Consider the following 17,369-nt stretch of genomic DNA (forward strand, 5'->3'; position numbering starts at 1 on the left):
CAGATATAGTTCCTGCCATTTTTTCTCTGAACTTTTTTATCGTCTATCTTAGATCAAATCTTGTAATTGATTTTCTTGGAATGAAACAAAACTATCCTTCCTTTATAGCTACTTCTTCCCTGTTTTCTGTCTAGATTCTTTCCCATAGCTTCAGTGTGTATGAACTTTAGGCCTCCATAGTTCCTGCAGTCCTGAACATTCCCTTAGCTTTTGAAAACTGAAATGATTATACTTTTTTCCATTCATTTGGTATCTGCTTTTGCTGATGTGCTTTATAAATTAAATTCCATAATATATCTATTCCCTCTTTTCCAAGATTTTCCATGTCTCCATTGGATCACATATGGTCCAACTACTTTTCCATTTACCTGCCAGGAAGTCAAAGGAACCATAGATTTCTGCATTTGATTTTTCTGTTTCTATTTTCACCTCATTACTTGTCCATAAAGTAGTTCTGAGAAATATTCTTCCTATCTACACTATATTTCTCCATTGCTTACTTTTATCTGCTTCACCTGTGTGATATCTTTATTAACTATGTCTGATGTTTTGCCAGTCTACATATCTTCTGGCCTTTCCTAGTTTCTATTTCATTACACATTTCTTCATACACTTTGGCCTTAATTTTGGCAATTTTTTTTCTTATTTTTTTCTATCTGTACTCCCAAAATCTATAGTTAGCACTGTTTCTTCCCATCTTTTCTTTGCTGATTCTTTGTTTGCACTGCTGCTTATGCATTTCACCACTAGTTTTCTTATAACCTTCCTGATGTTTTCCCTAGTATTTCCTTTCCATACTCCTTGAGTATAGGCATTCTCAGTCCATTACTTCTGTGTGTTCTCACATATGTGTTCTATAGTATCACTGCTTTGAACTTGTTTTGGTTCTTTTTTTTTAGTTTATCTTCCTCCTCACACACTGCTACATTACAATTATTTTTAATATTGTAATCTCTATCTATAGGTTTATGCAGCATAGTCAGTGTTGTGCTAATACATAATCACTGGTATGATTTCACAATTCTTTGTTTCTTTGAAATGTTTTTTAATCAATAAGATAAAATCAATTTGTAAACAAGTATGATATCACTTTTGTATATGAGGAAGTACTCTATATTCTTTTTAAAAAAGAATTTCCTAAGGCATGTTTGATGCTATTGCAAAATTTATGATTTGTTTACCTTCTGGTGATACCTGTCCAATTCTATATTCTCCATGGATTGGTTTAATACCTTCATTGTGACTTTCAATGTGTTCATTCAAGTCACTCCTATTATCATTCTCTTTGTTTCTGCTAATACTTGTATCTCATCCTTTATCATATTCCAAAAATCATCTTTTTCTTCATTTGTTCATCCAACTTGTGAGACATATGCATTGATCACCTTTAGTTCCATTCCAAAGTCTGATTAATCAGAATGAAACTGTCTTCTCTGCAGCATACTTCTTGTTGTAACCTTCCTTGTTGCAAGAGGCCACAAGAGGGCATCGAGATGGGAATTCGAACATGTTTTTCTTTCTCTGGGTCAGTTTTTGTGTAGTCATCACTCCAATCAGTTGTATCCCAGAGTGAATAAAGTTAATTGTTAATTAACTACGTTTTTTTATGTGAAACAGTGTCCAATACAAAATTGATACAAAACTTCTGTTACACAATTCTTTTGGCAAAATAATACCGATGTCATTTCTTCCTTGCTTGTTAGCTCCACTGCAGAAAATCTTATAGCAATCTCTTAATTCTCTTCCCTTGTCTCACTTCATCTAGTTTCCTGAGTATACAGTATGTTCAATCTTTGCTTTCTCATCAGCCTGCAAATTTTCCTCTTCCTGTCACACTACCAATATTAAGGGTTCCATCCTTAATATTCTTCTTATAGTTGTTCATTTCTTTAGCTTCATTTGCTCCTTATGATGTCCAATAATTCTTGCCTATTTTTCATTGTCTCTAGATATTGAGTCTGCATGTTGCCTGTGCAGTATGCCCTAGCATTATCTTTCAAGCTTTGAATACTCATCATAAGAAGTTTTGACAGAATGCTCTTCTTAATGCCAAACTTTACTATTTATCTGAATTTAGGATAAGCCAATTTTGGGCTATTGCCTAGCTTGGTTAGGTTTATAATGTTGTTTCATATTATGGATTAAAATTTTGTAACTGATAAAATTATGATTTATTTTATGAATAAAATATTTTACCTTGTAAAAGATGGTGATGGACACCAACAGCAAATACAACAAAGTGGAGGACCTTGTAGAGGGATGCTATTTCCTAATAATCTCTCAACAGTACGTTCTTTATTATCCATGTAACAAATGACTAGTTGGAAAAAGAAGATCATTGGAAATGGCAGATATCTGAAATAGAAATGCATATACATAGTTAACAGTATGCACATAGAGGCATAGTGCAGATGAACAACACATTTATCTGTATCCTCAAAGTTTTTCCTTAATCATATTTACAAATTTGGTTCAATATCCACATCAGAATAAAGAATTACTGTATTATCAAAATGGCTGATAAAAGTAAGAAGAATTTCAGGCTTTGAAAAGATCTTATTCAATCAGTAATCAGTAAAGTGTTGAAAATTTTTATCTAAAATATATTAGGAAACAATATAAATTTGGACATGTAATAAACAGAAGGAAAATGGCAATTTTAAGGTAATTAAGTAAAAATAAAAAACAATATTTCTCTTTAATAATAATACTGGATTAACCAACAGAAATAGTGATGACAGTATACTTTTTATCAAAGAAGCTTTTAAATGATGTTAAAATTAAACTAAGATAGACCTTTGACAGAATGAATCTGCTATCATACATAAGCAAGAGGAAATTTGTTAAACAAGCTTTCCAAATGAGATCTATTTGTCTCATATTTTTGTATATCGGTATCAACTATAGCCAGAATTTACCATACTTTTTTTGACTGAATATACAATTCTAATTTATTTTTAAAAAATAACTCCCAATCTCTATAGAAGTAAAACAAGAGATTTTTTTTAAATCTGAATGTTTAATAATAAAAGGATATATGGATAGTTTCTTATGAAATTGGTGTAAGTTTATTTTCGGAAAATTTGAGAAAACAATAATTCAGATATAATTTAGTGCAAACTTTTTATTTATATACAAAATTTACAGTTGATATTTTAAAATATCTATAAGTTTTAATCAATTGAAAATTCATCGTTAAATGAAATTGCATAATCATTTATTATGAAAGTGGTGCAAGTCTATTTCCCGTAGTCTAATGTTACACCTTCAATGATTGTAAATTTCCTAATTTTTGATTTGTTAAATATAATATAACTTTTTGGAATTTAAAATTCTTAAATTGTAAAGAATATTTTGTTATAGTAATTTATGGTACCGTACATTGAAGTGTAATATGAATTGTCCTTTCATTAATGCAATCTATCAATTTAGAATTTTTATGTATTTTCTGAAATATATGACAAGTCTATCATGTTAGAAGTAGACACCATTATTTTGTTTAAAGATTTCTGTACAAAATTATATATCTAATGCTAATAATATAAATTTTATTACTATAAAAATTTTAAGCTAAAGTTTAATGAATTGTATACTTATTGTTTGAAAGCCTAAGTTCAATGAATTGAGTAATTATCAGGGGGAAAACAGACAATAAATAATTGTATGCTATTTATGTTATCTTGTGAAAGATCATAAATAAACTGCACAATTTATACATTCATTATGGCTCAGTTCAAGCTCTGAATGAGACGGATGGGACCTTAACAGAGCTGTAGAGCATACTCTTATAAGCAAAAAAGTCAAAGGAACCATACCTCTACATGTGATTTTTTGCAAGATATAGCCCCCCAAAATTAATATCAAATCTTTGAAGTCCAGAAATCTCAATATATTTAAAGAACAAACATTTTCAGTACTTTTAGTAGCCATGGTCAGGTTATTTATTTCAGAATTTTAATGGATTGTTCTTTAAGCCCTTTGCTAGACTTGAAAGATTTAATCTTCATATGGATTACCATTCAAGTTTTTATATATTTCAATCAGATCTGTTATATATATGAATGAATAATACAGGATTTTCATCACAATATATAAATTTAAATTAATATATTGAGTTTTTGAGAATTATAAATTTTACTCTGCAATTTCAAATGTTAAAAATATAAAATACACATTTAATAATTAATTTAATTCATATAATTATAGTTAATAGAAATGTAATTATAACTGTAAAAATATTTCAATTAAAAACTTACACTTTAATAAATGCAGTAAGAGTTCTCCCAGCTCTTGGCACCAAGAGGCACAAAAATAAACTAAGACCAGAAATCTAAAAATACGATAATATATAATCGTATAAATACCATACATAATGTAAATCAGGGCTTTTATTTTAAGCTTATTTACCGGAAAAACACTAAGGCATCCTACAGTATATAAATAAATTTTAAGTGGCCAATGGTGATACAAATAAATAGATTCTTCTAAAAAAATTCCTAACATAGTTGCAGCAACACATCCTCCAACAGTTATAAGAATAATTCCCAATGTTCCAGATGCTATAAATAAACTTTTATTAAATTCTATGAATAATTATTATTTATTCATTTAAAACTTAATCGATACTAAAAGTACAGGTCATATTTAAGTTTTTCATATCTTACCTTCAAGGGATTCTGCAGTTGTTGGAATGTAATTTGAAGTCACCAACTGTGTACAGTTCATATTTGAAAACCATTGTTCACTTATTCCATTTTATTTTTTCTTTCCTGCATTACAGATAAATGATATTAAATTAAGATTGAAAACATATACTGTATATATTGAGATGAAATGGCAGAAAACTGATTTTACGCAATTCACTCTGAAAGTGATGAATATATCATTCATTGAATAAACTATTTTATAACTAAATTGGTATTTTTAATAGAAATATTATAAAAGTTATTTAGGAAAAAAATTCCTTAAAAATACCAAAGTATCATTTGAATATGTGATAAAACTTTTGATATCTTTACATAGATTTGATAGGTAAAGGTGATTTAACTATTATTTATATATAGATTTCTTTTAAAATATTTATCTATAGACTAAATTAATATATATATTTTATAAGTGCTATATATAGAGAAGAAATATATGCACTAAAGAAAAAAATTGGACCAATATTTGATATAAATATAAATGGCAATAAATGGATAATTTTAATTAAACAAATTATTTGTTAATCTCACATAATATAATTAATATTAAAAATATTACCTGCATTTAATAATATTTATTAGGAATTCCTAAGCAGAAAGAATAATTGACAATTTACAACAAAGCAAAAAATAAAAAGAAAGTAGGTCAAAAAGAAACCTTGACATTAGAAACAAAAGTAGAACACTTAAGGGCAAAGACCTAATTAGAATGAATGAATATTATTTTAAGTTACTTACAAATCTACTTGGCTTAATATACATAGACTGACGATTTATGTTTTAAAATAATGCATTGCATCAATAGCGTCTATAATCTCAATAGTACATACAAAAATAGATAAGATCTGATTGATATAAAAGGTAAAGGTACAGGGATGAGACGAGCCATTACTATATAGGAGGATATGGCAGAGGGTAAGACCGCCCACGTGTTTGTAGCACGCGATTGGTAACTATTCCAGCTGACGGAAATGACGTAAGAGAGAACGTCAGAGACGAGACAAATTTTTAATAATTGTTGTAGAGTAGCTTGCGTTTAACATGCCATAAATCACATAATCTTTACTCGTAAATTTAGCACGAGTACCTCATAAAATAGCACTTCAGCAATCAATCAAATATTATAAGTTTAATTTATTCAGAAAATATTTTAATTACATATCGGTGCGTGTTATATACGGAAACCAAATTGTTAAGTGAATATAAGTCAAATTTATTATTGATTTCATTAATGATTAATTAATATCGATTATTGAAAGTATATTCGGACGGATTTGGAATGCTAATAAGGACGTTAATCTATATCTGAATAAATTATCATTTTTCTGACATGATTTTTCAATGATAAATCAGCTATCTATCTAGTTAAACGTTATTGTGTAGAAGTTAAGAAAAACGTCTTTTATATTCGTTGTTTTTGAAAATAAATCGAAATTTTATATATAAATTATTATATTAAACAGCTAGCCTTTATTCTGCAGATTTGTATACAGTAAACAGGACTATAGGAAGAGGATCTGGCCAAAAAGAGAGAGGAGGTTGTTATGGTAAGGGGCTGTCTATAAATTGGAAAGGGGCATTTTTCCTGAAATTTTTACTCCCCTCCCCCATTATCCCAGTTTGTCCAAGTTTCCTTAATCCCCTCCCCTCTTTGAACGTTCAACAGAACTCAACCACCCCTTAAAACCTTTATCAGTTTATGAATGATGGATATAATACCATAAATAGAAACGAAACACATAAGAAACTTTGAAATAAATATAATAAAATGCATAAATTGTATAAAATTTAATGAAATGAACGGAAGTCCACTGAACTTCGACCCTCCCCTTACCTCCCCTTGTTAGACTTTGTCCCTTTGAGACGGCCCTAAGAGGGAAGCAATCACTAAAGTATCGTTTTCCCTCTTTTGAAAAATGTATTAGTTTGATCTGAGAGTATTACATTAGCAGGTGACTTGAAATTAAAAATGTATTCTTAACATTGGCACCATGTTCATAATTCCTTATTAATTTAAAGACTAAAACGTTGAGAAATAATTGGAATAGTTTCTTGGAATCTCTTATCTTATGCAGTAATTTATGGGTAATAAATTTTAAGTTATTAACTAAAGATAAGAAGACGTGAGCTTAGTAATTTTTACCTCATGAAAAAGTGAAATGGAAAAAAAATTATAGGAGAGTTTGATTTATAAATAGCGTAATTATTAAATTGCTTCTCCATGGATATAATATCAAATGAGGTCAAAAATATGATCTATTATTATTATTATTATTATTGTTATAAAATTTAGTTTATATACATTTTTAAAGTAAATAAACATATTTATATTCTAATAGCATGATTAGTAAATTATATAATCTTTTAGACAAATATATGAAGTAATATTATTATTGTGCTATTTAATATGTTATAAAAAATACTCTGGTTTCAAAACAATTACTGTACTGTATTTTTGGATCATATAATTTTAATATTTCTTGTACTTTCTATTGTATAAAAGAACTTTGTACAATAGAAATTATAATAAAATAGCATTTTACATAAGAATGTTTAAGCATATATATATATAATAATGTTAAGGAATTTATCATTATTATGTGTATAAAAATAGATATTTAAGTTACTAGTTATTATATATACTTCTATATGTCTAAATTATATTTATTACACGTAATTATAGATTATAAAATAGGTTAAATGAGAAAATCGATAAATGAATTTATTTGATCGAAGAACAAATGTTTTTATACATCAAACCTTATAAATACACTGAAAAGAATTAAAAGTGGTATTTAAAATAGGAGAAATTATTTTTTTCGTTAAATATTTTTAAAAGTTTTTAAATAAAAATGATGTTCTATAGTTCTAACTTGTATCCAAATAAGAAAAGAATTAAACTTAATTAAAAGTAGGAAGAAGGAGAAAACAGATTATTTACTTTTATTAAGTTCAGTCAACTAATGTCAATGAATTTTTAATTCATGTTTTATTTAATAATTATAAGAATTAAAATATGTCTGTAGGAAAATTTAATTCAAATGAGTATATCCTACAGATATATTGAAGTAAGCATGTGAAGTATGATTAAATTGTAAATGAGAATTGACCCACTTTCTACACCAATAAGTTCGATTACTTCTTTTTGCATGTAATTGTTAGAATATTTCTTTCTATTATTCTAAAAAACCTGTTAAAATATGTTTCTACTAGACAATTACTGTTACCTGATATGATTTTTATGTCCTAAAAAGGTAAATGCTTGTTGCTAATGTAATTTTATACCACCGTGTAAATTGCTCTTTAAACTATACAAATTTAATATCATATTACCTAATACAATATTAATCAAATAGAAAAATATAATTCTTATTCACTTTGTACAGTTCCAGTTAACATAGTTATACCAGGCCCTAGACAAGCGTGGAATTGTCAGGCCCATTTTAATGTCATAGCCCGTTTCGAATGAAACGGTTTGGTTTGCTTATTCATCTGTATTAAAAACCTCTTTACCAGGCCATGCGCCCTTGATGATGTCATTTCTTTTAGTGTTGACCAATGAGATGCTCTAGCTTAGCAAGTAATTAACTGGAAGCACTCCTAGTATACAGTCGACCCCCTATAACACTGTTGATTATTCCGTTTTATATGAATTTCATGTTGTATGAATCACTTAGATTTTACGAATACGTGTGCCGGGCTGTAAACGGCTCACGTATTTGTAAAATCTAAGTGACTCGTACAACATGGAATTCATATAAAACGGAATAATCAACAGTGTTATAGGGAGTGGACTGTAATATCATTTTGCAGATACTTGTAGGTATCCGAGCTCCTTAAAAATGCGGGGCCCTAGACAAAGTTGCGTATGTTGTGTAAAACAATCACTGGTCTAGCAATACTATGTCTTAATGTGAAATTTGATTTGATATTTTATAGTTCATCAGATATGACCCGTATATTGTAAAGTTTACTCATTAAATTTCAGAGTTCCGTGTTTTATCACGAAATCTATGGATTAGTTAAATGTTAAATAGAAAATTTTACACTAAAAATTGACCTCTTGAAGCTGCCAACTGCAAACATTTGTATCGTTGCTGGCCGAGTGGCTTAAGTGACACTTATCGGATCCGGCAGATCGAAAAACCCCAAGAATTTTTCGGGGGTGGTCCATCCGGATATATTGAACTCATCCTTCACCATCCGGCTGCCCCATTGTAGGTATGGTCGAACCCCTAATGGACTTGCAATTTTAATAACAATTAACAATTTTAATACGCCGATTTATCCGTGAATCCGTGAAAAATTTGTCATCAAAACATTTCTTAGTATAATTAATTGTCAGGCTAAATAAATAGTTATTTACAATTATTTATTTAAGTAGAGCGTTGTGTCGAAAGTAATTATGCTTAAAATGCAATCAAGTAATAACTGTAATAACTGTAATTGTTTGTAATATAATTAAATTTTAGTTTGTGTTATACTGTATATCTGATCTTCAAGGACTTTTTTATATGACTAGCATTGAATAACATATAAAATAACATTGAACATTGTCGACTGACATTTCCATTTGCTTGTAAAAATAAAAATAATAATAATAAAAGATAAGCTGTTGTCGAAAAAATGGATGGAATTTTCTAATGGAAATTACTCTGAACGATCAATGCATTGGGAGTGATCGTTTTGTGTAATTTCCTCACCGATTCTCGGAAGTGGTAAAGGGATAATCTGTAATTGCATGTTACAGTTCACTGCAGTTGTGATGTGTGAGGTGTTTACTTGTCATTTACATAGTAGAAGCCAATAGTTGCCAGATAGATCGTTAGAGCCGCCGGGCAGGTACCAGTATTTCTGAAACAGCTGCACTCGTTGGTTGTTCTCGTACCACGGTACTCAGGTTGTACCATGAGTAGACGGACCATGCACAAACATCCATAAAAAGCTCACACAATGACCAGCCCACGTATGGTTGATTCCAGACGTGAGTGTCACGTGTTAAGACTGGCATCTGAACAAAGACGTGTTACAGTGGAACAGCTTACGCCCACTATAACAGTGGTCAAGGCAGACGGGTTTCGACAATGACCATGTGATGTACCTTGCATCAGCTGGAGTTCGGTAGCCGTTGACCTGCACGGGTGCGTCTATTGACCACGCGACATTGCAAACAACACCTTGCAGGGACGAGGGAAAGCCGTCATCGGACCTCGGACATGTGGAAGAAGGTCATTTGGAGTAACGAATCCTATTTCACGATGAACCACACTGATGGCCAGGTCCTAATTTGTCATAAATAGCAAGAAGCCGCATCCCCTGGTTGTACAGACAGGGTTCCACGAGCTGTGATGGGGGTATCATGGTCTGGAAAGTGTTCTCTTGGCAAGGACCATTGCTCGTCATCCCACAATACTTGAGTGGTGAACGATAATGAGACCTGTTAGGTGTTCATCCTCACCCGTATCTCCAGACTATGTTTCTGACAAAGATGCCATGTTTCAATATGATAACGAACATGTCACCAGACGAAACTCACTTTGGAATGATGAGAGGAACACGACAATAAATTCCACAAACTTGATTCATTGAGATATGCTAAAACGTCTGGTGAGGTTGTTACCACACATTGCAGCATTCACCCACTCCTACCGGAAATGTGCACTGACAAAACTGCTCGAACAAATGTGGGTTTGGTTATTAATTAAGAATATAGGATAAGAATATGCTACCCAGTGTTTGCAAGTCGTAATCACTCAGAAAGGTAAACCAACCGTTATTAGGAAGGTGTTATTAAGATTACAATATTCGCATTTTTCTTATTATTTTACTCCAGATATTACGAAAATAAAATATTTCATATAACTAAACTGTTATATGAAATATTTGTAATTGTCGTGTAATTAAAAAATTTATTTATTTCAAAACATATCAGTAAGAGCAGTGAGCTATTCTCCGTGTTTGGACTCGACCTGTCAGGACCAGAAGACGACTTGGGTTAGAAATCGTATTAGCCTTGTACTTCCTCTTTTCTTTTGTCTATCATATAGCTTAACACATCTAGAATGAAGCTGGGATGCTGGGAGCGTATCATATTTACTCTTCTGTTTTGGATCGGATGACCATTATATTATTGTGGAGATCCATTGGTGAGTATTTTTATCATATTTTTACTGTTAAGTGGCACACCGAGTTTAGAATCTATCTTCGGTCACATCTAGCAATGGTGCAAAGAGCATTGAAGGTCCAGCAACAAGTTCAAGTGGAAGGGCTGCAAATAGCCATTTTCCAGCAAGATAATGCTTGGCCGCACAGAAGCGTTATCCAGGAATATGATCATACTTGTTGCCCACCTAGTATTTGTGGAAGCTCTTAGTGGCGTAGCGTGGGTGTCAGCGGAGGAAAATTTCGCCGCCCTCTTATTTAGGTATCTCAATTTAAAAGACTAAAATTCAGTTTGGTCACAGAATAAGTAATGAAAAATTCCGTGCTAGTGTTGCCACCTTTTTAAAATCGCCGACCCTGACGGCAGGTGAGGTTTCTTCGAACAGAAGTTCCTGACGCATGCATATATCATTTTGCAATGAAGAATAAATTGCAGTGCATGCTGGTTCTAAATCAGTTACAGTTAGCCACTAGGGAGACTTGGCTAGGACTAACGTAAGTAATCTGGATGACTTAGCCCTATTGGATATTGGAGGTAGATATGAGTATAAGCAAAAAAAAAAAAAAAAAAAACGGTCGACAGGTCGCGCACGATATCCCCGGACGGCGAGTCGTATGGTAACACTATTCCGTGCTCATTTCAGTCGGTCCGAATCGTAGGTGGACGAAAATATGAAATAAAATGGTTCAAATTCTTACAAGATATTATTATTATTTATTGTCAAATTTTGCCGGCCCCTAAAAAGTGCCGCCTCTGCCGCCCCCCTACGCTACGCTACTGGAAGCTCTGGTCCCATTTGGGATGCTAGCTTCAACCATGTACGAGTGTGAAGGTTCTGAAATGGAAGTTGTAACTTCTGTGGTCAAATCTGTCGCATGATGTCATATTGTGCCTGGACTCTCTATGCTTAACCGTATGGTCGCATGTATTCAGGAAGGAGAAAGTCATACACGGTTGTTCCTTTAAATTGTACCGTTGTTTCACAGGAAATTGTCCCTCTGCTGTGATATTGTAATCACTTATTATAATCGTCATTACATTTAAGCTAGTAAAGTTTCTTTCGATTCCAACACCTTGATGAATAACTTCTTGTAATGAGGATACATTAAACCATTAAAACGGTTCGTAATATACTTAAACTTTAAAAAGTAGACAATGCTGATTAAAAGATAAGACAGCTTTAGCGGTTAATAATCATTTATCAAAGAAACTAACCATAAATCTTTTGTTTTATGCTTGTTTTGATTTTAAATTAATGAATGAAATTAAATATAACTTTCCTGTATTTAACTAAACTTCAAGGTCTTTTATTCAACTTGATTTTTGGCATACCAGTAATTATTATCGATAATACTGTATACATTATCTTTTATTGCCTTACTTCAATGGAATAAAATTTAATTATCATTATACTGAAAGTTATCTATAGGTATCACCTTATCTCCTTACCTTCATGTTCACGACAATGTTACCAACATGCAAAATCAGTTTAAAAATTGGAAACTATATTAGAAATTCCCAAGCAGCACTAGCGTAAACTTTAAACTAGTTTTGAATATTTTTTTTACTCTTTTCGCCCTGTGGGCATCTAAGAGGGCCTCTTTTTGCGAGCCCATTACGGGTTCGGCCAGACTCACAATGGGGCGGCCGGGTGGTGAGGGACGGGGCACGACATATCTGAACGGACCATCACCCGAAAAATTCCTGGGGATTATTTGACCCGTCCGGATTCGAATTCGGTCTCCCAGAATGGTAGGCTGTCACTTTCATCGTTCGACCTGCCGTCCGGCCCGCTTTTTTAACTTGTGAGCCATTAAGATTGCGTTTATAACTATATCCATTGTGGATTCGGCAAGGCCCACATTGGATGTGTCTGTGAAGTGAAGACTTGACATATTTGGAACATCCGCCCACGAAAAGATTTTTGGAATTGCTTGTTCGTATTTGATTTCGGGTTTTCTAGAGCGGTAGACAACGCCTTAACTGCTTCTGCCTTGGGCCATTTATTATTGTAATTCATTTAATAGTTATTTTTAAGCAGTTCAAATCTATACATCTTTTCAGAAATATAAATGATTAATGTAAAATAGAAATATAAGCAAAAGTGTGTTTCTAAATGACAAACAGATAAATAGTTCGCTAGAGAAAACGTACATTTTCTGAACTACGCCATTAGATTACAGTATTTAGTTGCCTGTCACTTGAAAACATCCAAAACGGAGATGAACAAATAAATAACTATAATAATTTATTATAACATTTTATCATATTTTAGTATACAAAATTGCAATTTTATTAAAAATATTAAATTTAAAAAGGTTTTGGAATGTTAAAACTGGCAACACTATTCTTATTCCGCGTGAAATGTATAGTAAAGTAAACACATGTGAATGGATTAATATTTAGGTAAATTGAAAAATTTATTTTAAAAATAAGTTTGATCTGTTTAATTTTGTTGTTAGAGTTATTAATAATTATTATTTTATAATTTTTTTACTATTAATGAAAAATTAATTTGTTTAATAATGAAAAAAAATTTCAACAGCTTAAATAACACAGAGCAGTGTTGTTTCAATTTGAGAAATTTGAATATAATACATGTGTTTAAATTTTATAAAGAAGAGTCTAACAGACAATACTTTAACTTATGAGCAAATTTTGTAAAAAAAACTATTTCTGGAATATTGCATGTGGATTATCATGCCAATTAAATTGCTAATTCCCTGAGAAATAAGTATGTTTCTTAAATATATTAATAGGTATGATAAACAGTATACCATTGGCACACTCAGGATTTAATCTTGGGGGAGCCAAAATCCTGATTGAATCATTGATAGGATCCGTAAATGTGTTTGAATAAAAATGTTTTAATACAAATTCCCACCTAATGTGATTGCTAATTCATGAGTAGTATAGAAATAGAACACAGGACACAATATAAGTAAAAAAACTAAATAAATTTTAATTAGGAAAAGATTTTTGGAAAATTTTCTATTCTTTTTTGAAATTACTGGTGAATGCACATCTTTACTTGATGTAAATGTAAAGAATTTTTAATTGACAAATTTGGCTAATTATCCATGAGTTTTGTAAATAAAATAGTCAATGTAATACAGTTGTCCCTTGATAATCCGACAGGTATGNAACAATGTAATTACAAATAAACAAAGTTTATATGCTGCATGTAAAAGCTTTATTACTTGTACAGTACATCACTATTATACACTATAATATATATAAGTAAATGTATATTATATACAATAAATATAATATAGAAAACAAAACGAGATATTTTGTACAGGACATATGTAAACAAAATTTCTTATGCAGCATAAATTACATATTTCTACAACATTATGAAAAACTTAAAATATCTAATAAAGAGATATTATTCACTTTTGCTTAAAATCATTCTAAACATAACCAAAAGTATAATAAAGTGTAAAGAAATTTTCATTCTTTGAATTATTAATTTTAAAAAATTATGTTTACCAACAATTTATATTCTTTTTAATATGCAAAAGCAAGCACTTATATAAATATACTTTCTCACTAAATATTAGCAATAACTAACTACACTAAATCTAGCAACATGTAGCTAGATTCTGTTATCTGACAATGTTTCTAATAAGATAGTTTAGTGATATTCTTTAATAATTCATTTCAAAACAATAAAGTTGTGAAACAAAATATATAATTTGAATGTAAAGTGAAAAGCTTCTTAAAAGAAACTACTTGTCAAGTGATATTGACGTATTAAAACAGTATACTTAGTATTTCAGCATGTATATAAGATTTAGAGATTAAATCTATACATGGGCATAGCCAGGAAGGGGGCATGGGTGGGCACGGCCTCCCCAGTTAACCTGGTGCCCTCCCCAGAAAAATCACAGCCAAAAAAGTGTTGAGCCAATTTGCAAAAAGAAATAAAAAGTTGAAGCTAATTTAATTGGGTGTAGTGTACTGCAGCCCACAATTAATCTCTGAATATTGGACTGAACTTTGAATGGATCTGCAATAATTCTCTACAACCTGACGATGTGAATTTATAGGAAAGTTGAAAAATTCTGATCCTAAAGAAAAAAAAAAAGAGTCAACGGCTTTCTGTACCCAATGTGAAAAGTGTATCTGTAATCTCTATGTACAGTTTAGTCTCTATGGAGTGACACCACAATAAGATCTCGCATCACCTGAAAATCTTGCTAGGGCCGCCTCTGATTCGGGCAGTGAAGAAAGTTTTCTTTCCAATTCGGCCCGGAGGAAAAAACTGTTGGCCACCCCTNGTGTCATCGTGTAAAAATTGGATGGGGAGATTCACATCGCGACATGCTTCTGTGCAAGCAGACACGTAACGGGGACGGGTACCTTGACGGGAGGTTTGTCGGACTACTGAGCATGTCGGATTAAAAAACGTCGGACTATAGAGGGACAACTGTATATGTAAAACGAAAATGATGAGCTCTAAATATTTCTAACAGTGGCTAATTCACTTTTATAAATATTTCTAAGGATATTCAACAACTTTTAATGAATATTTTTTACTTACATAATTACAATCTTTAACCAAATAGTTTGATCCGTAAATTTAATAACGTATTTTATAATAATTGTTATGAGTTTTGCAAAGAAAATATCAAAAATTACAAGAATATCATTTATGTTATGCAATGTATTTAGTTTATTTAAAAACTTTTAAAATTTAGCAATAATTCTAATTTAAGATGTGTTTTATATGTTGTAAAACTTAAACTATTATAAATGTGATGTTATATATCTTATTTCCTATAATGCAGTTTTTGGTTCATTGAAGTAAAATTGTCAATTATGGAATCGACAACTTTAATAATTAAGCACTTACCTTCTGAATTTACTACTGAAGAGAAAGAAGAATTGCTTCAGCATTTTGGAGCCACTAAAGTACGTTGTATGTCAAATACTGGGAGAATGGTAGGTATCATTTTCAGTTATATCATATAAAATTCATATGATGTTACATTGATTTTACTGTGTTTTGTTGAAAGCATTTGTTGATGATTTAATTATGGTAATAATTTAAACCAATTATTTTAAAAACGGAAATTAATAATAATATTTTTTAATCTTAATTTCATTTATTAAAAAATTATAAACTAGAATAATGAAATAGTAAGGAGTAATAGGACATTGAAATCTATAGCTAGATCTAGACCTCGCATTCAAATATCAATTTTTTTTTATAATACAAATGAACAGTAAAATATGTGATAAAGCAAAATGTGTAGCTAGAATTGAAATCTTTCAAATAAAATTTCTGGGTAGATTAGAAGTTATTTAAATGTAAATTTCATCTTCTGCAATCATCTATTAAATTGTGTTTGTAATCAGGATATTATTCTGATAATTGATGTTTTTTCACATAATTTTAAATCGTTATAACTAGGAATGCACTATTAATCCCACTATCAAATTTTAAGAATTGTAATTGCAAAATATTCAGTAAATATTAGAAAAATTACCAAATTTAAAATAAAAGAAGTAAATCTTCATTATATCAGGAATGCACAACCTTTTGTGAAGAAGGGCCAAATTAGGATTAAGTTTACTGACTTACTGCTGGACCTCCAAGCAATTAATGTGATGGCTGAGATTGGATGCTGGCGGCAATCTTCTTTATGTCTGGTGTAATGGCAGATGTTGAAACAACCAGCAGATTTTNAAAAATAAAAACTACAAGTACAAAAATAATTTCTCTCTATTTTTCATATTATGCAAAGATTTTTCTGTGTTTACTAACCATTTATTATGCATCATTAAATTTATACATATTGTACAAGACTTCTACGCATAATAAACAAATTGCCTTTTCACATTTTTTGTATTCATATTTTGTTAATAACTTGTTATTTAGTGATACAATGCAGTAATTATATCCTTTTCTTTTTTACATTCGCATTCACAGTGTTATCTATTTCTTCAATTGCTATTGACTTGTATTGCATATAATATGATTCTAATTTCTAACTGATATACAGTAATTGATTTCACAGGATTTTAATGCTAAAAAATGATTAATTTAAGTACTATTTTTTGAATTCACTGTACTTACCAAAAAAACCAGATGACATTTTAAATTTTCAGTATACAGTAGAGCCTTGATTATCCGACTCAATTGGAGACTGGGGTTGGTCGAATAATTGAAAAGTCGGATAACCGAAAAGTATGAAAAAGTCCATTATTAGTGTAGTATATTATTATATCCCATGTAATTAGTATATCACTATTAACCTACTTCGCGTTGAATTTTCATTGATGTTAAGCCTAACAAAAATTTTTTAAAATAATAATCGTCGCTATTGTATCGTTAAAAATTAGAAAATTAAGCCTCGTTTAAATACTGGCTCCCTTTCATGGTCGAATGAGTGTTGCCAGCTAAAACACGTAAAAATAATATTAAAGTAGCCAAGACATAGCCAAATATTGTAGCGCCACATCACTAGCGGACATTTGAAATTTGCCGACTAGGA

The 17,369-nt window shown here is 30.7% G+C and overlaps 2 protein-coding genes across 5 annotated transcripts in view; one reads left to right on the forward strand and one right to left on the reverse strand.

The window, feature by feature from the left end:
* The window catches only part of LOC111640179 (organic solute transporter subunit alpha-like), a 50,645-nt gene extending 45,023 nt beyond the window's left edge, over positions 1-5,622 (reverse strand). Inside the window, exons 1-5 of the mRNA XM_023386178.1 lie at positions 5,442-5,622; positions 4,665-4,769; positions 4,408-4,559; positions 4,257-4,330; positions 2,197-2,355 (exon numbers count right to left, since the gene is read on the reverse strand). Of these exons, the coding sequence (XP_023241946.1) occupies positions 2,197-2,355; positions 4,257-4,330; positions 4,408-4,559; positions 4,665-4,725 (446 nt within the window). The 5' untranslated portion in view covers positions 4,726-4,769; positions 5,442-5,622. The remainder of the gene's footprint in view (positions 1-2,196; positions 2,356-4,256; positions 4,331-4,407; positions 4,560-4,664; positions 4,770-5,441) is intronic.
* A 1,081-nt stretch (positions 5,623-6,703) lies between these two features.
* Positions 6,704-17,369, forward strand: part of LOC111640185 (RNA-binding protein 40-like) — a 40,771-nt gene continuing 30,105 nt past the window's right edge. Inside the window, exons 1-2 of one of the 4 annotated variants that reach the window (XM_023386187.1) lie at positions 6,704-6,788; positions 15,660-15,813. In XM_023386187.1, the coding sequence (XP_023241955.1) occupies positions 15,691-15,813 (123 nt within the window). In that variant the 5' untranslated portion in view covers positions 6,704-6,788; positions 15,660-15,690. Of the gene's footprint in view, positions 6,789-6,818; positions 6,946-11,627; positions 11,988-13,193; positions 13,273-15,659; positions 15,814-17,369 lie in introns of those variants that run through there. The other 3 variants (XM_023386185.1, XM_023386188.1, XM_023386186.1) reach the window with 3 other exon arrangements.

Source organism: Centruroides sculpturatus, unplaced genomic scaffold (genome assembly GCF_000671375.1).
Source record: "Centruroides sculpturatus isolate CEXI.00-Female unplaced genomic scaffold, Cexi_2.0 scaffold1439, whole genome shotgun sequence".
Lineage (NCBI taxonomy): Eukaryota > Metazoa > Arthropoda > Arachnida > Scorpiones > Buthidae > Centruroides > Centruroides sculpturatus.